Raw genomic sequence first — 26624 nt, 5'->3', positions numbered from 1 at the left:
AATACAAATCGTGCACCCTCAATATAATATTAAATATTATTAAACCACTAATGCACGCTGCAGTGTTTATTGTAATTATTAATGAGTATTGTGTGTATTTGTATGTACTATGTATAGATATAGAAGTGTATACTGAAACGAATTGACGAGTGAGTATGAGATATAGAAATGAAACAGGTGTCTCGAGTTCTAAGACTTGAGGAGCGAGTTTGCAACACATCGAGGCGAACAGCCTTGTCGGGAATACACAAACGCCTTAGGCGGAAAAGTACGTGGGAAGTTGTGGTGGGTAAGACACAGCATAAGACTCTTCAAGATTTAAGACCACATTGCAAAATGCTCTTTACAATATTACAGTATTAATCACTCATTTTATTTTTATTTTCATTCTAATACTAATCACTATTTTTTTAAAAATATATTATGTATATTGTGCTGATGAAAAGAGGTTAAATGTTAACTGGGACTGGTTATTAATGATCCTTATGTAACTCACTACCAATTACAGCGATAAAAACAAATGCACGATAATTAGAGAGACGCACGAACTTCAGTTTTACTGAAGAATATGATTCCGTCATTGTCATTTTTAGAACATAAGTTTTAACTAATAATGAATTTGTAGAAAAATTTAATGGGGTAAAAAAAAACTAAAATTGAAAAATTTTCATTGATGTTTTAAATATGTTAGTAAATACGTATTGACGATTTAAAAAAAATAATAACAATAGTTATAATAAAAATTTGAGCTTTTAGAAATTTTGTATTAGAAGAATAATATATAAATTGATATTTTGTTAAATGAAACGCAAATATTTTTCAGAGACATTGTATGTTAATAAACAAAATTAAATTAAAAAATTTTTTTAATTTTTGAGTGAAAAAATTAATCGCACTTTATCAAATCTCAATATTTTTACAAAAAAAATTCAAATAATTACACGCAAATATTTTCCATTAAAATACTCTTTCCCTTCAAATTATATAAAAGAGAAGCATAAAATCACGATACTATAATAAAGTTCGTATTAGCGTTCACGCTAAAGGCGTTCAAAGCATATCTTACAGCTATAATTTTAATTTTCATGCATTAATTCAATAAAATTACATCGTTAAACTTGTAATAATAAATTATAGATCATAAGCTTGCAATTAATTCCATAGAAGCCGAATAATTCATTAAAACTTGAAGGAATAATAAGGCTTAGTCGAAAACCGAAAGACATAACAGATGAGCAACCTAACAACCTTTTATCAAGACACTAAAAACTATAATTATATAAGCTCTACAGGTAAATTAAGGATATACGAATTAAAACATAACTTATATCAGCAAATCAATAACATAGAGATAAACTTGCGTGACTATTTGCAAAACTATTTTTCAACTTTTTTTTCCAAAGTTATTTCCTGCAATGCTATAGAATGTATCCGGTTATTATCATCCTTACCCTATAAACAACATACAAACTAATTTTTGTCCATTACATGTTTATTTATACCCCGGTATTATGTTCACATAATACAAAGTAATACATATGGGCTTACAATAAAAGAAAATAAAAAAAGAACCAGTGCACTGGCGCTTGATAAGTTAAAAATTCAACAGCACTATTATCAAACTATTCCTCAACGACCGCGACCTTACTTGTTAACATAAAGAGCATGAAACGAATGGAAATAACTGCATTACCATATATATAAATATAAAATTATACGTATTTACGAAAACTTTTATAAAAAAAAAAAAAAAGTTATTTTATCATTTTTTAGTTTTTTGCATTTTGAACTGTTATTTGTATCAATGTACTGCCTACTAAATGTAAGATAAAAGTAGACATGACTAGACTAGAATTATTCGACTTTGAAGCAATAATAACAACAAAAAATAATAATCTTAATAAATAATGATAATAAGAAGAAGACTATAACACAAGAAGAAACCCGTTCGTGGCCGAGAAACACGAAGAGGGTCTTGAGAAAATGAGGCGACCATTTTTTTGTAACATATTTTTTTATTTTTTAAGGTTTTTTTTTACAGAACGTCATTGCGGTCGACTTTCGGACATTTTTTAACCGAGTAGACTGGTTTTAATATTATGTGTATGCATCGTCATGGGATATAATAAACATCAGGATTCATATATTCAGAGGGTCGATTTTTTCAAAAGAGCTTGTATAAACGAGAAATGTTAAGATTTATCAAAAATCAACTCTTTCGATTCGTAACTTTGAAATTTAAAAAAAAAAAAAAAAAAAAATTGCCTTGATTCAAGAGAAAAATTTTTAAACCAAAAATCATTTTGGGAATTTTTATGGTCTTGTTTAAGTAAATTTAAAAGTTAACTTTTTTTTTTTTGTGCAAATGTGATGTAATATATACTTTACAGCACGGTAGGTAAAACACATAGTGAAAGTTTAGTGATGCGATACGAGAAAGCCATATCACACACGGCAACACCCTGGCTGACAAAAGCCCTCTCTTAGGTCTATTGTTTGTACGTTTATACGTAATACTGCAGTACGTGTACAGAACTCTTGTTACTGTAATGACAGGCAGTGCAGAGTATTAACACTTGTACTGATACACTTTGTTGAAATTCGACGTATGTAATACAATGACGCGCTTTTATTAATTAACATTTACATTGTACAGTAAATGGAGAATTTGGTCGGCTAGTATGAAGTTAGTTACAGAATTTGCTGCTATGCGTTAGTTTGGATTTATATTACATCGAATTACGCATTACATATTACATTACCGTATGTACTCAGGTAAGTAATAGTGTGGGCATTATCTTCAGACGTGAGCTAAAGTTTGTGAGCATACTTAAATGTTGAATTGAGTAAACTAACATCCCGTAGTATTACTGTCTCTAAAGTAATTTCGTAAATATGTAGAATATAATTATAATTGTGTATCGGTATAATGGAAGACATTAATGTTCGCAGTGTGTTGTGTGACTTTAAGGTATAGTTGGTGTAATTATATTGGTGAGTAGGATACCGCAAAACCTAGAGAGCCGTATTATGTCACCATGTGTTATAAGTTTATACTGCACTACAACACACTGTATAGATGTGCAATGTACATATTCTTATATTACACATTGCACATATAAGGGTATTATATGTGTAGACAACTGACGGTGGTTTCGCTCACATTATTATATTTTCCTCATGTTATCACCTAACCAGCAGCGGTTTAAACGCTAGACCTTTATCCTTTGTTGCGCTATGTTATTGTTATTAGTTTCTTTTCTAACGGGTTTTTATTTATTTTTTTTTTAGTGATAAAACAATATGCAAGATGACATTTTTGATTGCATTCATATATGAGGTTACCGTTAACCGTGTCATAATTAAATAATAAAATAAATAAAATATAATAAAAAAATAATAAAATAAATAAAAATTATTTTTTATACAAAGGAAAAAGTTAAAATTTTTAATTTGAGTTTGAGATTTAATTTTAAAAATTAATTCCAAATATTTAAGTGTTATTTTAATTTTTAATTATATACTGTTTATTAATTATGATTGTAAAATGAAATTTCTTTCAAATGAGGACTTTGTACTTGGGCTATTTAAGTTATAACAGGAATTATATGATTAATTAGTTAATTGATTCTCGGATTTAATGAAATAATCTGTTATTGTATTAATTGTAGATATCAATTAAATTAATATATATGATAAGCTGATCATCAATTTACGATAGAATGCTCGATAATTTCAAATTATCAGAAATTATAAAATTAGTACAATGTAAGTTTTAAAAAACTAATCAAAAATTAATTAGGTAAGAAATTATGATTAGATTCTTTTAAATTATTAACTTTAAAATTTATATTGAACTTTTTAATGGAAATTATACTTGTAAATAATATTAAACATTCTTTAGAAACCTAAAAAAATTTATCTAAAGGTAGAAAATATTTAATGAATTTTTAAATAAAATGTAAAATATTTAATATCATTAAATTAGATTTTATTTACCAATTTTTAACCTTTCAGTTTCACACCGATAAATTGGCGCAACTATTTAAATGTAAGCAACTATAATAAAAAAAATTTAATTCTAGTAAAAGCATAAGAAACGCACACCTCTAGTCTCTATAGGATTTTAATTTAAAAATTAATTTAAACACGCTACGATACGAGTAATATTTATCTAACCACTCCGAGTAAATATTTACCATAAATTTGTGCGTCAACTCTTAGGAATGTTAATTAATTATTAAAAATAAAAATAAATTCATCTAGTTGAAATTTATCCAAGTGATGTTTTAATTATTTCTCAGTACCTACTTTTAATATATGAAATCCTAAGTAAACATTTGAGGTCGCTTAATTTTTAGATTAAAACTTCCATTTTTTTTTAACAAAAAATTAAATTAATTTTCCATAAAATTCATGATAAGATATTTATTTCAAGATCCGAATTTCGTAATCAAAATTTTTTTTATGTATACCAAAAACAATAATTAACAATTCTCACCCGTATTCGTACAATATAAACAAGAACAACCTACATCCAAAGAAAACATCTCATCATAAAGATTTATACATCCCAGTAGCATCAACAACAATGATCATAAACACATCCACCCAACTCTCATCCACATACGAACTTTATCTCGTGGAGTTTTGCCACAAAAGGGTACTTTTCACACGAGGTGTGGCAGACACTCGTGAGTAAATTCGACGAGGATCTCACTTCTCATCATACCTAGCTCTGTCTCCCCAAAATTCGAATGTACAAGATAAGGACAGCGAAAATATATACACAGGGGGAATTAGTGACGGATTGAATAAGACTCTGGCACTTATGTAGGATAAAGAGTCCGCGACATCTATGTCTACACCAGCGAGGGGTGAAAAAATATCTAACAACTAACAAACAACAACCTAGCCATCCAGCGAGGGAAGACTTCGAGACTGTCATATCCAAAAAAGAGCCAGTAGAGTAGAAGTAGAATAGCAATTTTATATATCTCAGAGATATATTTTCTGGTTGGTCCGAGTACCAACTACCAACTACGACATACGTACTCCAAAAGTATCATCGAGACACAAGTGCTTTACTTGTTCTCTATCTCTTCTTACGCTGTCCTCACTTATACTCGTCTGTTCGAGTCTTTTATTTCTATTACGGAGTACATATACTGATATGATGCTCTCAAGCTTCTCTGCTGATGCTAGTACTAGTTCCAGTGCACAGTATGGCACAAAATACAATACAGCTATAACTAGTAACAGGGCAAGTACCTAACCCAACAACCACGCGTCAGAGTTTCCACGACGATTGGCATTGCCATATATATGATACGGAGAAAATGCATTCGCGCGAACACGTATCACGACGACAACTGTCTATGTATATATATATATATATATATATATATATATATATATATATATATATATATATATGATAGAGACAGAAGGAAGAAAAGAACAGAGCAGACTGTGCTAGAGATGAGAAGAGAAGAGACAGCACATACTAATGAAAGAGAAGAATAAGCGTCGTACTTGTGCTGCTGCTGTTACTTCCCTGCTGCTGATGCTGAGGTACTCTCTTTGGTACTACAACAACAGAGAAAGATGAAGCAGCGTTGCCAAGAGTGTAGGAGTTCCCCAAGCTAGATATAGGTATTTATTTAGGAAGAAACCTGGCAACTGCGCACGAAGCACCCAGCTAGAGCAATTGTACCAACCATGCTTCCAACCAGTCTCTTTTTCATCATATTACCTTTACATACTTATGTTCAATTACATTCTCTTTGGTTATTCTTATTATTATACACTTGTGATGTATGCGAATAAATATTAGTCCTCTGAAGACTGTTACGGATTATTTTTTATCAAAAAAATGTTGTTTATCTTTTATTTTAGAATTTATGTTGTTAAATTTTTTTGCATTCAATTGTCGCTTTAATAATATTTATGTTATGTTCGATTCATTTAATATTTTACTAATTTTTTTTCAACAATTATAGACATCGTAGTTTGCTGTGAAAAAACAGAGAAAACTCTCTACAGTATTTTTCTCTGAATGAAAGAAAAAACCATACATTGTGATCAAATTCAACGATAGCACACACATGACTATTGTAATCACAACGTCATGAATTTTAAAAAACCATGAATTTATAATGTTATTTACGGATAATTTTTCATATATATTTCTAGAGTTTGAACAAACAGCCAAAACTTGACACATGCTGAAGAATTTTTAAGTTTAGTTACATTGTAGTACACAAATGTATGTTAAAATTAAATATCGAGTCCACGAAAAAAATTTATAATTCATGCATAGTAATATTACGATATTACCGTGTAAGTTTAAGATCTATTTATAAAGTTTGCTAATATTTGTACGAAAAACTTGACATGTATTTTATGAAAAAACTCGAGCATAATAAATTACTTTTTTTCGTTTTTTAACAATGTACGGTTATAGCCTTCTAACAATGATGAAAAATAAAAAAAATCATTTTGTCATTTAAACAATAAAATTTAAAGACCTAAATCTTGCATCACTTTACTCAAAAAAAAAAAAAAAAAACCTTTATCTTTTCAATTCTAAATATAACAAAATTTCCATATTCAACTAAAGTATTTCAAACTCAAAGTCTCTAAGTAAGTTAATGTAAAACAAAAACTGTTTTATGTGTACCTAAATGTCGTGTATACATTAATGTATTATATATTACGCAATAAGAATTGATTTGTAAATAAAAGTTTTCTATATATTACATAGTTTGAATAAATTTAAACAAGATATCATCAAATTTCTGTAATTATAATATAATCTTGCATGGGATTAAAAAAAAAATTATTGATATTGATTAAAGAAAAATTTTAACTATTTGTTTTATCCAAAACTCAGAAAAAAAATTATTTTGATCCAAGAATTTTTCGTCGTAATTCGAGTTATTTTTTTTTTTTTTTTTTTCCAGTGCACTTGAATTTTCAATAGACTTTTTTAATTAAAGATACACGCGTAGATAATAAAACAATGCCTTACCAAGAAGGCTATTGACTTAAAATTCACAAGTATGTACGCATGAATTTTTTCATTAATATTTGTTTTAATTAATATTTGTTTTAATTCCTCCCGTAATATTCATTTTTATTTTATTTCCATTGACATTGCCGCGAGTCATATTATAGAATGTGTATGTATGCATTATATATGACATGCATGATGATTAATATGCGTTGTATAACGCCGACACACTGTCGCTAGGCAGCGATCGAACACCTCCCCGGGAAATATTCGATCATAAAGGTGTTCTCACATCTTTTTTATTTATTTTTATTTTACATTATATTGCGGCTGTAAATATATTTTTATATGAGTGACATCATTGAATTTTTAAACAAAATCATCTCCGTTACTGCTGATAGTTTATGGAAACAAGACGCACGCCTAATAATTTAATGAAGGACGGTCAAAGACAAAACACTAAAATAAAAACGACAATAAATATAAATATATAAATTTATATAAAGATGATACTTGTAAAATTTTAAAAATAGAAATTTTTCGGTACGAAGTAACATCCAAGTTCACGGATAAGAGATCAGAGAAAACTGGACAGCTTTATTGCACCCCGAGGATAAAATTATTAAAATAGCTCACTCGTTATTTTATAAAGCTACTTTTCATTTTATTATTATTAATTTTAATGCATCTCGAGAAGAGTATTTTTAGTTTTTTATACATTTTTGCTCTATATAGAGCAAGTTTGTTAAGAAATGATATTAAATAAATAATTTTGTGTGTAGAATAACTTTAAATCGGAAAATTTTCTCAAATGAATTTGCTTTCGAATAAATAATTATTTTTTTCATGAGACAAAGTACATGTTTGTTGAATATGTAATTATTATAAGAATTAAGTGGAGTAATGAGCCATTTATTAAATTTTTATGTCTATATTTGCATAGTAAAAGAATTAATCAAGTATTCAAGTGATAAAATATAAAAATTATTAGCTTCGAATTGATAAATAATGAAAATTTTCATGTTTATCAGAATTTTATTTGTTTTTAATGAATGATGAGAAAATATTAAGTAATTAAATTTATAAACTTGAATGAACAATTCTTAGAATAAATTTTGGTGACTCAAAAAATTATTTAGATGAATTGTATTAAAAGAAAAAAAAAAATATTTAAAACGTAAACGATAAAATTTTCAAAAATAGTTTTTTACTTCAATTATTTTTTTATTAAATTCAAACTACTCATTATGAAATCTTAAAACTTTTTTATTTTTTTTTTTTTTTTTTTTTTTTTTAAAAACAAAACTATAAAAGTATTATTTAAAATTTTTATCTATTGCATAACAGTTACTGATATATCAGTCGGCTGTCTTATTTCAAAATTCAAAAACTATAATTTCAAAACCTGTTTATTTATTTATTATTATTTCTTATTTTATCATTTTGTATTTTTCCATTCTTTAAAATTTTTTTATCAATACAAATTCTATTTACAGAATAATTTTTCAATTAATCAAAAGTATAGATCTTTTTATGATTGAAAAAAATTTTTAATAATCAAACAATTTACAGCACAATAAAATTATTTTCAGTTTTCTCGTTTATTTCTCTTTTAATTACTAAAAAAAGTTTTTTATATCAATTTGATAAATTGAAAATTTAATCAAAGCTATCTCTATCTTTTTTTTTGATTGAAATTTTTTAATATTTAATTAAAAAAAAAAAATAAAAATGATCTATTTTCCGTACAGTAAATTGATAACTATATTACAAAATAAAAAAAACAACAAATTAAATTTAAAAAAAGGCTTTCGTGAATTTAAAAAAAAAAAAGATGCTCTGAAATATTTAACAACAGTGTAGTAAGTGATGAAGAAGGTCATCTCACCGGTTTTATTCTTTTCTATTTAATATTTTTTTCTTTATTCTACTGTACTGAGTGAGTCATCTTTTGTATTTTAGTAAGGACGCTCGAAATAAAAGAATTGTGCTCTATAAGTTAAGAGAAAAATATATAAACCACATGTACGAACATTCTATGTATACTGCAGGAGAAAGACAGTAATAAAAATGAAATATAAAATTGTACATTCGTGACGAGTAGCAGCACGAGATGCGATGATGTAGATGGTTGCTGACAATGAGTATCAGGACGATCTTGTTGATTGTTGTATGTTGTTACGTACCGTATATTTACAATGAACTTATGGGTGTATAGTGTGTAGTGGGTACTACGATGGTGATAATCACGAACGCGAAGGGAGAGAGAAGTTAATTGCGTTGTAAAAGCTGCCCTTCGGGAGCCCAGAAGGTAAAGGGCACATAAACGTCCTATGTTATAATCGATAGTCGGGAATATTATATCGCTTTAAATTCAAGCTAACTACGCACCTACGCTAGTATATATTATTATACATTTTATAGTGTAACTTGTAATTATAAAATCATTTTCATTGATCTATTGATCGTTTAGGCATTAGCTGTAATTCATTAATTATATATTATACATTACGTATTTCATAACGTTAATTGCTGCGGTTAGGTCGTTCAAAATGAACGAAGAAATTGAGAAATTTGTGGTTTTTACTTGGATAATTTTTTTTTTTATCAAGAATCTAAAATTAGGGCTTTTTGTTAAAAATTTATTGTTTCTTGTTATTTTTAATGGTCCCAGTATTCAACTGCCATTATTGCATTTTTGTTAATAATAATGACAAAGTAGTTATTGATTTTATTTGGAATTGTGGAGAGAATCTTATTAAAATTAATATAATATGAGTCTTTTAATAATACTAAAGTTAGAAATTGACAATTTTGTAATTTATTAAAAAAAAAAATTTTTTTTTTTCAATTTCTTTGTAAAAAAATAGTCGATTTCTACTTTAATGATATTTTTTGGAGAAAAAACTTTTTCAAAATTGTTTTTTGATATTTTTGGTGCATCATTTTATGTTTTTAACTAAATAAATTATGTTCCAAGTAGATTTATTTATTTTTTGCAGAATTTATTTTTTTAAGAATTTAATTTGTCAAAAAAAAAAACGAGATATTTATAATTTTTTTTAATATATCAGTTTGTGATTATCCTGTTAATGTTAAAAATCAAATTATTCATAACTTTGCTGTATGATATTACAAGCTTTTTTAAAAATAAATTTATAAACGTCAGAAAAATAAATTATCCTCCAACTAAACAAATATTCTTCCCAAGATGGTACGAAAATCCCTTTTAATTTATTTCTAACCCGAAATTCATTTAACCCTGCAACATTAATGCTCCTAAATAATATCAACAATAGAATAATACAACAAAAAAATGTATTCGATGGGTGAAAATGCGTGACATGCGTCAATAGGAGCAGTCTAGATCATCGAGGGTGAGACAAAATACAGAATACAGAGAAAAATTTAATATTTATAAAATATTCCCTGAATACAACTCACACTAAAATATAACTGGTATGTACCTTGTGTACTTAGCATTACACACTAGACAGTTTATAGGAGTGTTAGGCATAGTACATAGAATATATCAGTATAGCAGTATAGGCAGGATCGGAGTCGGAGTAAAAGATATTGAGCATATACATATAATAGCAGTGATGGAGAGAAGAGAAGAGAAGACGTATATATGTTGGTACGGATGGGAAACGAACGAGTAACGTCCTATCCCGGAGGGAGAAATGTAAGAGACGAAGAAGCGCAGTAACAGAACAGCGAACAACGTTGGACGATGGGGGCAGGCGAGAATACAGAGCCCATGAAGTAGAAGGCGACGTGAAACAGAGTGAGAGAGAGAGGTAAAGACAGAGTGAGTTACTGAGCGAGTCTCTTTCTGAGCGAGAGCGAGGGAGATAAATATAGTAGACCGCGCGCGATCAATATACCAAAATACGCCGGCAAGCCGCGACACATACACACCCGAATGGCCGCGCACGGACGCACGTACACATGCGTTCAGCGGGCGGGGGCGCGCGCGCACCAGTACACCAGTAGCCACGCATACAGGAAGTATCGTCAAAACGTACCACCCGATATATATGTGTGACGGTATACAATATAAAGACCAACTTTACTTATACATTATTATTATCATCCATCGTGTATCTATATATTTTTGCCAAAGTATGTAGCCAGTCATCGGTCATAGTGCACTATATGTTAAATTTTCATCCAAATTATTTATAATAAATTGTTGTATTGTAAATTTTTCCTCCATAATTTTTATTTAGGCTCTGATATCTTGATTTTTTGAAAAAAAAAAAAAAAAAATTTTTTAGGTAATTTTAAACTCAGTGATTATAAAAAAATTGAGTTTGTAAAAATTTTTTAGTAAATTAAAAAAAAAAAATTGGACCTGCGGCAATAATAATTTTTTTTTTCGTTATACAGAAGTTGGAGTCTACAAAATAAAATATATGATGATGTAATGTATGATATATAATAATAAAGTTTAATGTTCAATTTGAGTTGGATGTTTTATTATGAGAAAAGTAAAGTAAAGCGTTTCAGATGCATCATCAGAAGATAGAGATAGAGAGTGGGATGATGAAGCAAATGATGATTTTATTTTAGTAATAAGATCCAAGAGCGATGTCCCGAAGGCCCCGATCATGTCGAGGTGAACTGAGAACAGATAAAGAAAATGAGAAGAGGAAAAGAGTAGGCGATGGCGATCTTAAAGCTTTATTTCGATGAATGCCGGGGTCACGGCTTACACAACTAAACTTTACCGCCATCTTGAACACCAGCCTTTTCAAGATGCTTAATAAGTATTTTTACAATTAGTTTATTTTATTTTATTTTGCATTTTATATTATTTTATTTAACAAAATAAAATAAAATAAATTACGCAAGTCCAGGTGACATACTCATCTGTTGAGTAAAATAAGAGAAATGTAATTGTAATAGTAATTGTAAGACTACAGCAGCACAATGTGCTCGTCCATGAGTTTTCGCCCTCGTCGTCATATACGTCGAAACGACCGTTTAATATCGCCAGCTGGCACGTGAAGCGGCAATGTACTGTCTGGCATTGCAAACGTTGTCAGCCGTCCCTGCCACTGCTATACTAGTACAGGCTACTACTATATACTATACTATGCCATGCCATGCCATGCCATGCCATGCCATGCCATGCTATGCTATGCTATGCTATGCTATGCTATGCTATGCTATTATGCGATACATACTATTGCTGCTGCTTATACTGCGTTCAGTTCGATTTGACTAGGCCTCAATTTATCGTATGCTACAATGTACATAATGGAGCGGTAAGTCTAGCCTGACAACTGGCCCATCAACTCCATTTTAAATATTTATGACGATGATGCTATACTGTTTCCGTTTCCTAAAATACAAATTATTGTTCCCAGACAGCAGGAGCAGAGCAATAGCAGAAGAGACTCTGGTTTTCATTACAGATATTGAGATTTTTACACGAAATAAAAATCCAGATGAACAGCTAGAGCTTCCCTCTTTAGAATTTACAGAGATCAAGAAGATGATGATGAAGAAAAATAAAATTGGTCGAGTAACCCTCCAGATTGAATTAAAATTCGAATTAAATTTTATTCCAGAGGGAAACATGACCAATGATTTCTAAATGAACCTTCCAAATGAGTTTTTGAGATCCAGTGAACCTTTTTTACCATAAAATCATTAAATTACTGTCACACAGAAGAAATATAAATGAATTATTAATGATATTGTATTAAAAAATGTTAAATAAAGAAAATATCAAGCTTGTAAAAAGGATCCCCAGGTTGAGTGACACTGAATCGTGTCACCGTTAGAGTACTGTCTCTCTCTTGCTTTTGTAAACTCACCAGCCTTCTCGGTCATACTCACAGAAAAATACCGTCTGTCTTGCTCCCACCAATGACTACACTCAACAGTATTCGTAAATTTCATATATCCAGAGTAGAGAATCAATATAGATAGGATATTGGCAGTGAATACAAGGAACCTACAAAGTAATTTCAATAAAAATCGCCTTTAAAAAGGCAAACTAAAGTTTTATATTAAACCTTTATGAATAAAGATAATATTGTAGTATAATATTAAATATTTATCCACAGTAGTGTGTACTGCTGTGTACTATGGCACCATGTATTAAAGTTAAGATGAAGGGTAGCCCCAAGTTGAGCCGCACTGTCGAACAATAACTTGGTGCCGCCGCGAGCTCTCAAAATGGCTGTCCTCTGCTATTATTACTTTGGAAAAAAACAAACGACGAGAGGCGCGCGCTGGGGTGTTCTCTTCACGCTACAAGGAGAGAGAACAGAGAGAAAAAAAGAGAGAAGAGGACACTAAACAGTATCCAAGGCCCTGGTGTCGATTTATACTCAGGATTATACTCTCAACTCTTTATGCTTACTAAAATACACCCAACATATTATAACTATACTTTTGTATTTTTTGTATTTGAACACTCCACGCTCTACAATTAAATAGATAAATATTCCTGCCCTTTGCAAAGAATTTCTACGAAAGCATGCTGGATTAATATAACCTATAAGTCAACTCTGGATAAATACACATGCTAAATATTAATATTGATATAAATATTTTGTTTAACGTACGACCGCATTAACACACGGCCATGCATTATAAATTATATTGATATTTCAGCATGTGAAAATTCCTCGTTTCTGTTTCAGCAATTGCAAGGGCGTTCCCCGTATATCAAACGCACTTGGCAGAAAATTCACTCGTACTCCCTAATACTCTTTAAAGATAAATAAATAAATAAATAAAAGTATTTATATTGGATTTAATTTTTTTTTAAATCCCACAAGTCATCAGTGATATGATTCATAAGAAGTATTACGATAATGATGACTACAAACATTTTTTTGTTTTGACAATTTTATTTATTAATCGAACTGAAAATTAGAAAAAAAAAAAAAAAATTAATATAAATATGGATAAAATTCATACCGTTTGAAATGCTCTCTTATACGATCCTCTCGGATGTTTTCCGGCAGATTTCCAACCCACAGGTGACGTGTCTCTCTAACCATTTTGCTCCGAACTCTTCATTTGGGATCGGATGTTGTGTTATCGTTTTGCGGCACTGTACAACGACACACAACTACAAATCAATATATAAATCAATTTATATATATATATATATATATATATATATATATATATATATATATATATTTTTTTTTTTTTTTAATAATAAATATATATTTGCTTTTATATATATATTTTTTTTTCACAGGCACACTTTTTCACCATTTGCAAAAAAAAAAAAAAAAAAAAAAAAAAAAAAGAAAAACCACACAAGTGCCAAGTAAAGGGTAGAACTTGACTCCTCTGGTAGAAACACACGCGTTATACTTAAAACTTTATCTTATATATTTCGAACCGTACTGATTAAATAGCACTGATTAAAATGCTAAACTCTTATTCCTTTATTCCTTTATTTTTATGTATCACCACTAACCAATCAATCAACACACTGGTCACAATAAATCACTTGATGGTAAAAGGTGATGACCCCGTAGTAAAACGGGGTTGATTACCTATGCTCTTCTCGCTGTTACTATAATTATTATATTTATTATTATTATTATTTAAATATTTTTCCGCTGATACATATTTGCAGTAATTCACAAATATATCAAATAAAAAACATAAACCATTAATAATGCGTTCGCGATAAAGTAGCACCGCGATCGCATAAATTAAATAATTATCAACAAATAATAATAATAATATAAAGAATATACCACTGACATTAACAGTAGCATCAGCAATATTAACCGTTGTTGCTGAACGCCACATGGTACAACAACACACTCAAAATCTAATAAACCCTAATCTTACACCCCACACCACCTTCATCATTATTATTATTATTAATCACCATTACCACCAATTACCATACGTTTAATTACAATAACGTTCAAACACTTGCTGCCCCGTATTCCAATTTCAAATAATTACTTCCACTTGTTATACATTTATAATAATAATATTAATAATAATAATTTAAATAATGATGAATATTTAATAAAAAAAATAACCAAACAAATAAAAATACTTTTTTTTTCCTTTTTAAATTAAACACTGGTGGTTAATTCCTTGCTTCACATCGTAATCACTTCACAATCTCCATTTCGATTAGAATTTTATTTCCATTGAAATATTTCACTGGATACTTTTAATACTTTATCCTTATTATTTCTCCAAGCAATTTAATCAATTAATAATGATGTATTAATACATATACGACTGATTAAACAAAAATAATAAAAACTCGTATACACTGTTATATAAATATTATAATTTAGCAAATAATTAATAACTGGGATATCGAGTATTATTGTAGTAATAATAATAAGTATAATATGTGTATACAGTTTAACAACCGCTCTTTTAATTTTAACATGTACACGGACGGAGCTGTGCTCGCTCCTTCTCACTGCACTACACTACACGAAGTGACGTCACCGTGGCGGGCTCGTAATGTGGCTCGCTGGCCAACCGATTCTACATGCTAGTAGGGATATGTAGGGGCACGGTACGAGTCTACCTCGAGAGGCGGCTCACGATCACGATCTAAAGTCCCCGCCGGGAGGTATACTCACTGTGGTGGGGGGGAAATGCTTTTGACGCTACACATACACTCACACATTTTATACATAGTATACAGTGTAGTATATAGACTTGCTATACATAGGTACAGCGAGTACATACTACATTTATGTGAGTACATACACATACAGTATATGTATAAACGTACGTATAATAGATGTTGATGTATTTAGGTGGGTAAAAGAGGTAGGGATAGGGAGAGAAGCTAAAGCTAACTCAGTAGAATTCAAGCAAGGACATGTGGGGTGAAGAGGGTGCTAGCACGGGATTCAAAAGGAGGGATAACGGGTCGAACGAGCTAACCCAACCCCCGCACCGCGGCCTAAACCCAGGCCATTTTTTTCACCATCCACATCCACCATCTCTCTCTCTCTCTCTTCTCTCTTTTAACTTGTATATATTTATATGCTGATCTTTTATATACTTTCTGTTGCTGTTGCTGTTGTTGGATCCAGCGCAACTAACACCCGGTATTTGTTGCATTGCTTTTGCTTACATCGAACATTTATATTTACTCTGATTCTAAGGAATCGCTGGATTAATTGTAAATTTTACTGAGATTATCGGTGGATGATTATATTTGTGACCAGGAACTAAGACATGTGGAATTGGATTAAATTTAAGTTCATCTTTAGTTTTATTTGGAGTTGTCTTACCTTACACCACGCCATTTTATGAAACATTAAAAGTATCAGGATCAGGGTACGCTGTTCTGGCCTCCTATCGAGACATATGCTGCAAGTTTCTTGTTTCTCTGGATTATCTGTTATTACAGAATTTTATACTTTGCGTTCTTTTTTTTTTTTTTAATTTTTATTTTTTTTCAGGAATACCGCGTATTTTTCTCCCGGGCGCGTGATGACGTAACGGACTGAGAATTTTATTTTTCATAAAAAAATTTTACGGAACGAGTAAATAGGTTGTTTTGTCTCTAAATTTATCAGTGAAAGGTCAACTTTGTTTTCGGTTATTAGCATTATTTCGCTTAATTGTTTTTATTTTAGTTTCAGATAGCCTATCGATTTACTTTTTTTATTTAGCGGGTCAATAAAATAAAAATGTTATTATTTTTGGATGATTCGATAGTGATGGCTGACCCAGAACGCCATTACGTGAAATGTGAGATGCGGGATGAGTTGGTAGATAAGTGCCGCCATCTGCGGTTTGTTTCTTTCGACTGAAAGTGGCGCGCTTATCAGCGCGTTTTAAAAGCCCGCCAATATTTAAATTAAAAAAAAAAATAAAATTCCTATTTTTGTGTGTAATTGTGTAAAAATTTTTATTTTATAAATAATTTAATTAAAAAACTTTTTAAAAAATAACATTTATTTATAAAATTTTATAAACTTATTTTAGTTTTAAAAAATTAATATTATTTCCGTTTTTTTTTATGTAAAATTTTATTTTTAATAAAAAATTCAATCTACAAATTCTTTTTTTTTTTTACTTGATAAAATTTTTAAATTATACCGTTGTCTTTAAGTAGTTATTACCGTTCCACTAAGAACTTGAATAATATTTTATAAATTTAAAATTCAATAAATAAATAAATTACATATTTCATTAATTTTATTTGTTTAATAATTACAATTATTAAGGAATTTTATTAATCACCAATTATAATTAACTTTTAATAAAAGTAAACATTATTAATATACCGCAGCCAATCATTTTAAAAATAAATTAATACTAATAAAGTTATATTTATGTATTTTAATTAATTGTTTTATTACATAAATCTTAAATTAAAATTTTAATATGTTTATTTACTTTGAATCAATTTAAAATTTACTTTTAACTTAATAAAGAAGTAAGTGAACTAATTAAACTTGTATTATTGACCATAAACAATTGAAGATAATCAATACTTTTCATGTAAAATTATGTAATTATTAAAAATTGAATTAATTTTTATAATAAACAATCAAATTAAATATTTTTATAACTTTCTTTATTGTAATAATCATAAAAGTGTTGATTGTGATGATCTTAAATATAAATTTTCTAACTTCATCATCTTCAGAAGAAAATTAACGTTTCCGAAAGTTTATATTGAAAATAACAATTATAATTTAAAAATGATTTTAAATAAAATGAAATACAATATTTTTTAATTGAATAAATATACAAAGTGATTATTTTAATTAATTAATTATTTGCGCTAATCACAACAATTTTTATTCAATAAAAATTATTTTTAATTTATCACTGGAATAAAATGAAAGTTTTGAAATTAAACGGTATACATTTGTTAAAATATAAAAGAGTTTGTTTTGTTATACTATTTGTATACTTAACTGGAGGTTTCTAATGGCAACCAAAAGTGTTTATGGTAAGTTAAATATAATTACTCATTCCTTTCATGGCCGTAAATACTCTTTCAGTTGACGAGATTAATGTTTTTGTATTCATAACAATTCAATTAAATAGAAAAAGCATTATTGTGTTACATAAATAATAAACGTGGCTAATAATAGATTAAATAAATAATAAAAATGTCAGAGAGTAAATTAAATAATGAATATAAAGAGCCATCTGTTATGTCAAAAGATCCTAATGAACGGATTCTCGCTAGAAGAATGCGGATACAGAAACGATTAGAGACAATTAAAAAGTAAGAACAATATTTTATTTTATAATTACTTATAAATAATTTAATTAAATAAAATGTTTAATATTAAAATTTTTTTTATTCATTTTATGAAGGCAGGATAATAAGGAGGATAAGGAATCAGATGAGAAAACAGAAACGGAAAAACAAATAGATGCAAGCGCTGAATTAATGCTAAAGTTAGTTGCCGAAGGTGATGAAGTGGTAGGTTAAATAAAATATTTAATTCTCTGGTAAATATAATTAACTTTTTATTTAAAATTAAGTCTGTACTTTGTGTGCTTTAAATTAGATTTCAAATGTGAGAATAGCTAATGAAGCCCGTGAAGTTCATCGGCAAGAAGAAGATTTTGCTATACGCAAAAATTTATTTGAAAAATTAGAAGCTGAGCTAAAAGATTCGCTGGAAAAATATGAAGAAATAAATTCAAAGTGGCCTCAATTACTTCAATCAAAAGATCCTCTTGACATTCATGATGGTATTCACTCTCAAAATGAAAAGTGTCAGAAAGTTTTAGCGCAAAAAGATGTTATTATTGGGGAATTGAAAAAAGCGCTTGAAAATGCTGATATTAAGTTTGCTGAAGATCAGAAGAAACAAGATGAAGATATTGATATATTGATTGACCGAATTGACTCTCAAGTATTTTTAATTATTTTAATTTATGTTAAGAATTTTTTAATGAGTTTTGTGATTATAATTTACACATAAAAATTTTTTTTTATTCTTTAATAAATTTTTAATTAATTTATTGAATTAAAATTATGAATAAGTATTTAAGTTAATTTATTTAAATTAGAAGATATCTGATAATTTTTTATTTTATTTAACAAATAAATTATTTTTTAAAATTTTCATTCATAATTTTTTACATAAAGACTTTTTTTATAATTAATTTTTTTAAAAAAATTTATTAAATTATTAGATGTCTATTTCACCACAATTTCAATTAAAAAAAAAAAAAATCAATAATTGTTTTAAAAAATTTTTTTTATAGGTAAATATAATAAATAAAGGATATCACCGGGAACTAGTATTGATAGAAGATGCATTAAAAAATGAACGGAGTAAAATACTGGAAGATATTACCAAGAAGTGGGATTCATTGTACAAAGACCGACAGGATAATGAAATTCAAGGTGTCGAACGTAGACGTGAAATAATGCGTGAATATGAGGATGAAATGAACCGTGTATTGATTGAACATCAAGAGCAGTATCGAGCACAAAAGATTTGGCTGGAGACTGAATGTCAGAAACTTCAGCAGGATGTTGAAAATATGAAAGCATTATGTATGTTTAATCTCGAGAAACTGGATTACAACTGTGCTGTTCTCAAGAAACGTGAAGATGAAAACGCGATTATTAAAAATCAACAAAAACGTCGGATCAACAAGTACGATTATACTATTAGTGATGTATAAATTATTTTAGTCACCGGCTAGTCTCATTTTATAATGATCAGACGTTTATTTCAAGTCGCAACACATCAAGATATGATCTTGACATCATCCGGCGCGTTACATAAAATACATTACAAGTCAACAAGTTGAAAAATAAAGACCGCAGTAAATACAAACGGGTTTATTTCTATAAAGTCATACTTTAATATTTATCTAGATTTTTTTTTTTTTTTCAAAATTAAGCTATTGATTCATTTATTACAAAGAAAAATTTTTCTTTTAACAAAACTTATCAATTAAATTTTTTTTTATAAAAAAATTGAAACTTTAAGATTACATTACAAAGTTGACATTATATATGTTAAAGTTTAAAAGTTCAACTAAAAGTTATAATTGAAATAATTATAATTTTGTTAAAATGTCAAATTTTAAAGTTCAATTAAATACTTTTAATTCAGTCAGTGATGTTACTAGTTTTCATAAGTCACATTAAACAGAAATAAATCAATGAATATTTTTTCAACTAGTATTTTTAACTTGAAATATTAATAGAGAAATTAAATTTAAATGAACCGACTTAAAATTAATTGATAAATGGTTATTTATTCAATTAAATTGGCTATAGAAATAAATCATTTTACAATTATAATACTTAAATATTGTAACTAATAAATTAATAAATCAGTTTAATTTATTTCCAGACTTCAAGATATTATTACAGAATTAAAAAAGAATTATGCAGAACTAGAAAATTCAACGCGTTTAAAAATTGAAAAGTTACAAAGTCAAATATTAAAAACCCAAAAAAGTATTCAAGAATTGGAATCTAAGTCAAATCATTTCACGTCGGTCAATGACAAACGATTTATGCAAATTTGGGAAATGAATACAAGGAATGCCGATAAATTATTGGAGCAGGTAAAATTTACAAAAAAATACTATTGTTTAAATATTAAAATATATTTATTGTGTAATTGAAATTTATTAATTAATAAAATACATATTAAATTAAAGATATTCAAAGTGGATAAAATTTTGTATGAACAAATGTTAGGATTAGAGTGGGAGCCACCGGAGGAGAGTCTGCTAAAAAAAGAAGATTTATCGTCGTATCAAGAGGCTATGCGTATTATTAATCAAAGTAAATATTCATTTTAATTTATATATTTATTTCTGTCTATGAGTATTGCATTTATTATATTTTATATTTTAAACCGTAGGTAATGAAGATCAAAATATGATGACGAAATTATATGATCACCAGAGAAAAGATTCGTCATCAGAACGAATAAATTTAGAAGGAAAATTATTAAATCGAATAATGAAAAAAATTGCCGACGAAACTGGATTTATGATTGAGGACAAAGTTCATGAACTTTTGTCAACGCACACTAAAAAAGCTCAAATTATTTTTAAACTGGATCAAGTCTTCCAAGTAACATAATTTAATATTTTATTAATAAATATTTAATAAAAGATAGAAGAGTTTAAAATTTTTATTTAAAAGTTTTTCTTGCTTAAAATATATGATACTGAATTTAACAAACATTTGAAAAATTTTTTTAGATTTTTATAGAAACTAGCAGCAGCTTTGCAGTCACTATGTGACTGCCGTGACTTGTGAACTATAAATAAATAAAATTTTGGTTTATTAAATAATGACTTTTGTTAAATTGCACTGTACTTTCCTAAATATTGACGTTTTTAAAGATATAAGCTCATCCCGATGTTACACTCATCAAGAGCTTTCACTTGAGTACCCACATCAATTTTTCATATATTTTTCATATATACATATATATAAATATATAAAATATATGAAAAATTAATGTGGGTACTCAAATGAAAGCTCTTGATGAGTGTAACATCGGGATGAGCTTATATCTTTAAAAATGTCAATAGTTCACGAGATACAATTTTTCTTATAATAATTATTTTATTAAAAAATTTTTAAATATTTGCTAATTTCAGTATTATTTTAAAATTTATTAAAAAAATTTTTTTATCTATACATTAAAATTTTTGTTCTCATACAATTTATTTATTAATAAGTTTAATTAATTTAAATTATTTTTGTCACAAGAATATATTTTTTACAGGCATTAAATATAACGTCGACAGATCAAATTTATTTATTAATAAATTTTTTTTTACCTTACTCATATTGCTTGACGTGTTCGGAACAAAAAGACAAAGATACTGAATCATCGGATGAGTTTAAAAAAAATCAACTATTAGAAGAATCAGATAAAGGCAATTCTGATGATATGACATTGATTATGGATGAAAAAACATTACGATTAAAAGAACAAGTTTTAAAGTATATTAGATCTGAAGGGAAAAATGATGATAAAGCAGATACCGAATCAAAACACTCGAGTGATGTAATATGTGCTGGTAGTAAAAGTGAGCTAGAAGAAATAAAATTGACGTGTGATAAGGGCCACTTGTTGGATATTAAATCAACAAATGTTATAAAAGCTCTTCGTGAATTCGTCGAAAAATACAGTAAAGTGACACGTGACTTATCCGATAATTTCAAACAGGAAAAAGTACTTGCAGATAATAAGATTGTACTGTCACGATGCATATCTGAGAAAGATATTATTGAGTACTGGCGACGTTACAGAGAAATATTCGATGACAAGAAAGAAAAACTCTGGGATGCGATGATTATTGGATTACAAAAGTATCATGATATTTTAAAAGAAAGGCATAAATTGATGGGAGATATTGAAGGCATCCAGCGTCAAAATGCTGAACTGCGCCGACTGCTCGAGAGTTGTAGAGTCAAAGTAAATATTAACTATTCATTATGTATTTTTGATCATAAGAAAATTAATGTTTAATTAATTATTAAATTACTTTCAGCCTGACGCTGGGTCAATGCACCGAAAAACTAAATCAGCTAATGTATTTAATTAATTAATGTAAATAATCATATAATTAAATATTTAAAAATGATAAAACAATCTTGATGATAAGCAATATTGTATTGATTGTGATGTTTAAATTCACTTTTATTACTCAGACGGATATAATAATTACTGACACAATACTGTAGAATGACTTTTGCTTTGCACTATTTCATTTTTCTTTTCCATTATTAAATAGTCTATTTAAAATTGAATCATTTAAAAAGCGTATTAAAATTATTTAAGGCTTATAACTATTTTTTAATCAGTAATTTTAAAGTGAGATAAACGCATAAAATATTTAAAATGTGATGTAAAATAAAATAAAAATTTTATTCGCGTTCTTACCCTGGATAAAAAAAAAAAGTATTGAAACAAAGAAAAAAGTATTGAAAAGAATTGGATTGACTAGAAAACCAATTCTTTCAATAATTTTTACTTTGTCTCAATACTTTTTTTAAACCAGGGTATCCATAGTATAATACAATAAATCGGTTCTTGTTTTCAGGATATTTAATATTTAATATTTATTTAATTTTTATACAACGTTTCGTCAATTTCGCAGCTTCCTCAGGTACTCAATTATAAACATCAACTGTTAAGTTTATGTATAATAATCTCGTCATTCATACGACTTGTAATTTTTTCTGTTTTTAGTATCATCTCACAATAGTTAAAAATAAGATAAAATTGTCAATTATTAAATTAATAAAATAAAATATAAAAATATAAGTTTTATAATTTAAAATAATTTTTCACACCGTCTAAATTAATCTTCAAAACATATAACAGCTGAGGAAGCTGCGAAAGTGGCGAAACGTTGTATGAAAATTAAATAAACATCAAATATTAAATATCCTGAAAACAAGAACCGATTTATTGTAAAATAAAATTTTTTTTTTAATAATTACTGGTATAACCGCCAGAAATAAAATTATTTGCAAGCGATGGTATGACATACGATGAACCATCGTAAGGCTGCATACTTCTTTGTGGTTGATACTGGTGATGTTGTTGGTGATGATGATGTTGCTGGTGATGATTTTGTTGATGTTGATGTGGCTGTTGATATTGCTGCTTATTTCCGTACGGCATGTAACGTTTTTTCTTATTAGCCGTTTTTAAAATAGGTTTGTACACTTTGTGCAGGTGTTTCTTCGACGTAATATGCTATCGGGTTGAAAAAATTATAATTAAAAAAATAAATTTAGAAAATTTAGATAAATTATCTCTATTTACAGATAATAGTTAGCCATACCACATCGTATTGCTGTTTAGAGTTAAAGAATTTATTGCACTGTTCACAAGTCAGTATTTCTCCTTTCTTTTTAGGAGCAGCCGCTGCTGTAGTTGTTGTTGTTGTTGTAGAATCGGCTTGAGTTCCTGGAGATTTTGCTGGCTGCTGCGCAGGCTTGCCGGTGTCGGTTCCGGTCCATCCACCTATGCATCAATGTGCAATCAACACTATCTATCTATCACAACTGCAATAGATGCCATTTGTGATAATAAATTAGCTTGAGCTACATTCATGCCCCAAAAAGAATACTCATTAATCGAAAGATTGTTTTTTTTCGTAACACAATTGACGATAAAAAATATTCATCCAGAATTTTATTATTTTTTATTATATTTGTGTTGCGTAAAAAATTCTGACGATGCTTTCAGGTCTAAAGAATTTTTTTTAGCAGAAGAAAAAAAAACAAAAATTAAGCAATTGTTATAAAAATATAAATAAAGCTTTTTTTTATTCATTTAAATAGAAATTTTTTTCCATAGAGTTTTGAATTTCCAAATGACATTAAATAAATAAATTAATAACAAAAAACAAAATAAATAAAGAAATACAAATAATTAATTAATTATTAACAATACATATGAAAAATAGAATTTTAATTTTAAAAAAATTAAGTAATTTAATAGATTATAAAATGGCAGACAAAAAGTAATGTGAATATTAAACATGCAAAAGTAAAAAGTTGTGAGCAGCAAACTATCACTAAGGCATTTCTATTGGACCACTTATTCAATTTAGTAAAACGTTTTATTTCACGTTTACTGAACAATAAATTTTGATTTTCATCTAAATTATTACCTTTCTCAGCTTTTTTTTTGTGTCTGTTTCCTGAAACATCAAACATTCAATTTTGATTAATATTGTAAAATACTAAAGTTTGCCGACGTTTTTAATTTTTTTTTAATAATTAAATTAGAACAAAAAAAAATTTTTTTTAAATTGCACTTACAATTTTAAAATTTTTTACGCATAAAATTTTTTTTTTAATTTTTTGTCGTCATTTTTTCAATGAAAACAAAATAAAAAATTTTTTAAATGTCGGCTAACTTAATTGTTATTTAAATTAATGATAAACATTAAATCTTATTTAAATAAAAATAAAATTACCATTTAAGTGAGTTTGAAGCTGTTGGATTGAATTGAGACTAACATTACATACATTACACTTTAATCCGCTGGCTTCTTGGTCTTTGGAGAATGCTATTTTCGTTCCTCCTAAATTTTCCATAATTACTTTTGAACGTATCTAAAAAATTTCAAGTGCTGTATTAATTTACCGGCTGTTTATTCTCTAAATTGCATGTATAAGAAACACTAAGATGTATTGGTGATACTCTAGTTTAATATATCCCTTAATAAAATGAGTAAAAATGTAGCTGTCGATCACTACTTATATATCAAAATATTTTTTTTAACATCTACAAAAATAAAACGAGTAAAATAAAATTAACCAGCAATCTTATAAATCTTTATAATTAATTACCAGGAAAACAAAAAAATACCTGTTTTGCATGTCGTGCTCCTTGTAAATGAGCATCTAGGACAGTTTCACTAGTGAAACACAAATCACAATCATGACACCTAACTAATGGTTTTTTGGTCGGCAAATTTCCCATAATATTATCAACTACAGCTTTTGTGACAGGATCAGTGATGGACTGCATGATTGCTTCTGTAAATAATATTATTTTAAATGACACTGAAGTTAACAGACATTAAAAATTTTTTTAAATTCTTATAGCAATAAAATTATTATTAAAAAAAATTCTATATGTGAAAATTAATAAAAATTACAAGTGAAAATTTTTAGAAGCTTTTTTTTATTGTAATTGATTTGTTAAAAAAATTTTTAAAAATGACAGCTGACGGCTAACTTCAGTATGATTATTTTAATCAACACTCAAATGAACTTTATTTCAATCTAAATAAATTAAAACAAATGAATTACAATAATTGATAAAAAAAAACGAACAGAAAAAAATCAATAGAATCTTGGCATTAAACAAATACTTACTGTACTTAAAAACAAACTTTTTTAATTAAATAATTAATAATAAAAATAGCTGAGTTTAAATTAATTAGCTTATCAACAATAATAATTCCAGCCTTTTATGTCAAGATTTATAGTAAAGTGTATATTTTTTAAATAAACAATTTTGATATTCGACAGCAAAAAGTTAAATATTGAAGGCTGAAGCAAAACTATAAATCCCTGAGCGAATGTGTCAAATTTCCAATGATAAACCCGAGCGACAGCGAAATTTGCGAGAGCGACTTAAGCCGCTAGAGCGACAGAATTTTTTAATCGCCCAGTCGGTTCGACCAATCAGGATTTATTATAAATAAAAATAATTCTTATATATTGAATGAGTAGGAGCTTAAAGTAACCAACCAATTACACGACTGGTAGCTGGTATGTAGAAGCGTGAATTGACACACACCAAACCGAGGAGTATATCTATTTGTATATAGCTTATATATATATACTTAATACTTATATATAACTTGTATATATATACCAATGAAATATATATATATATATATATATATATATATATATATATAGGTATATATAAATTGTCTTCTCTTGGTAGGTATGTATATATCTGGTAATATATGTTGGAGATGATATATATATGTGTGTGTGCGTGGTATCGTGAAATATAGCAGCAGCCATCTTATATTTTGTGTTGAAAGAAAAACATTATTTGTACAAATGTATCGGCTGATAGTGTTAAATTAACTTACGTTAAGTGTACGCTCGATGAAGCGTATC

At 27.9% G+C, this 26624-nt stretch overlaps 3 protein-coding genes across 6 annotated transcripts in view; 1 reads left to right on the top strand and 2 right to left on the bottom strand.

Annotated features, from left to right (window-relative positions):
- LOC141536407 (uncharacterized) overlaps positions 1 to 14110 on the bottom strand; it is a 91664-nt gene extending 77554 nt beyond the window's left edge. For 3 of the 4 annotated variants that reach the window (XM_074256896.1, XM_074256894.1, XM_074256895.1), the window contains exon 1: positions 13958 to 14109. In XM_074256896.1, coding sequence (XP_074112997.1) covers positions 13958 to 14040 — 83 coding nt within the window. In that variant the 5' untranslated portion in view covers positions 14041 to 14109. Of the gene's footprint in view, positions 1 to 13957 lie in introns of all 4 variants that reach the window. The other variant, XM_074256893.1, reaches the window with a different exon arrangement.
- Positions 14111 to 17628: 3518 nt separating this feature from the next.
- On the top strand, positions 17629 to 24017 carry LOC141536413 (dynein regulatory complex protein 1). The gene is made up of 10 exons (XM_074256917.1): positions 17629 to 18239; positions 18332 to 18440; positions 18529 to 18879; positions 19235 to 19632; positions 20341 to 20557; positions 20654 to 20780; positions 20860 to 21074; positions 21739 to 22434; positions 22511 to 22569; positions 23887 to 24017. The coding sequence occupies exons 1-9, from the start codon at positions 18121 to 18123 to the stop codon at positions 22562 to 22564; spliced, it is 2286 nt and encodes a 761-aa protein (XP_074113018.1). The 5' UTR covers positions 17629 to 18120; the 3' UTR covers positions 22565 to 22569; positions 23887 to 24017.
- Positions 22614 to 26076, bottom strand: LOC141536441 (zinc finger protein 346). The gene is made up of 6 exons (XM_074256957.1): positions 25863 to 26076; positions 25351 to 25520; positions 24956 to 25094; positions 24647 to 24676; positions 23813 to 23994; positions 22614 to 23724 (listed from the first exon to the last, which is right to left on the bottom strand). The coding sequence occupies exons 2-6, from the start codon at positions 25510 to 25512 to the stop codon at positions 23455 to 23457; spliced, it is 783 nt and encodes a 260-aa protein (XP_074113058.1). The 5' UTR covers positions 25513 to 25520; positions 25863 to 26076; the 3' UTR covers positions 22614 to 23454.
- Positions 26077 to 26624: the final 548 nt, after the last annotated feature.

Source organism: Cotesia typhae, unplaced genomic scaffold (genome assembly GCF_013202065.1).
Source record: "Cotesia typhae breed Kobodo isofemale line unplaced genomic scaffold, CoteBio_Ctyphae scaffold_152, whole genome shotgun sequence".
NCBI classification, from domain to species: domain Eukaryota; kingdom Metazoa; phylum Arthropoda; class Insecta; order Hymenoptera; family Braconidae; genus Cotesia; species Cotesia typhae.
This window is presented reverse-complemented; position numbering and strand designations above follow the sequence as displayed.

Excerpts from the sequence above, each read along its gene's own strand:
- LOC141536441 (XM_074256957.1), bottom strand. The coding sequence starts at position 25,512 with ATGCAGTCCATCACTGATCCTGTCACAAAAGCTGTAGTTGATAATATT. Across the intron at positions 24,677-24,955 it reads GCTTCAAACTCACTTAAATG|GAAACAGACACAAAAAAAAA; the intron begins GTAATTTTATTT and ends TTGATGTTTCAG. Across the intron at positions 23,725-23,812 it reads CTAAACAGCAATACGATGTG|CATATTACGTCGAAGAAACA; the intron begins GTATGGCTAACT and ends TCAACCCGATAG.
- LOC141536413 (XM_074256917.1), top strand. The coding sequence starts at position 18,121 with ATGTCAGAGAGTAAATTAAATAATGAATATAAAGAGCCATCTGTTATG. Across the intron at positions 18,240-18,331 it reads CGATTAGAGACAATTAAAAA|GCAGGATAATAAGGAGGATA; the intron begins GTAAGAACAATA and ends CATTTTATGAAG. Across the intron at positions 22,435-22,510 it reads TCGAGAGTTGTAGAGTCAAA|CCTGACGCTGGGTCAATGCA; the intron begins GTAAATATTAAC and ends AATTACTTTCAG.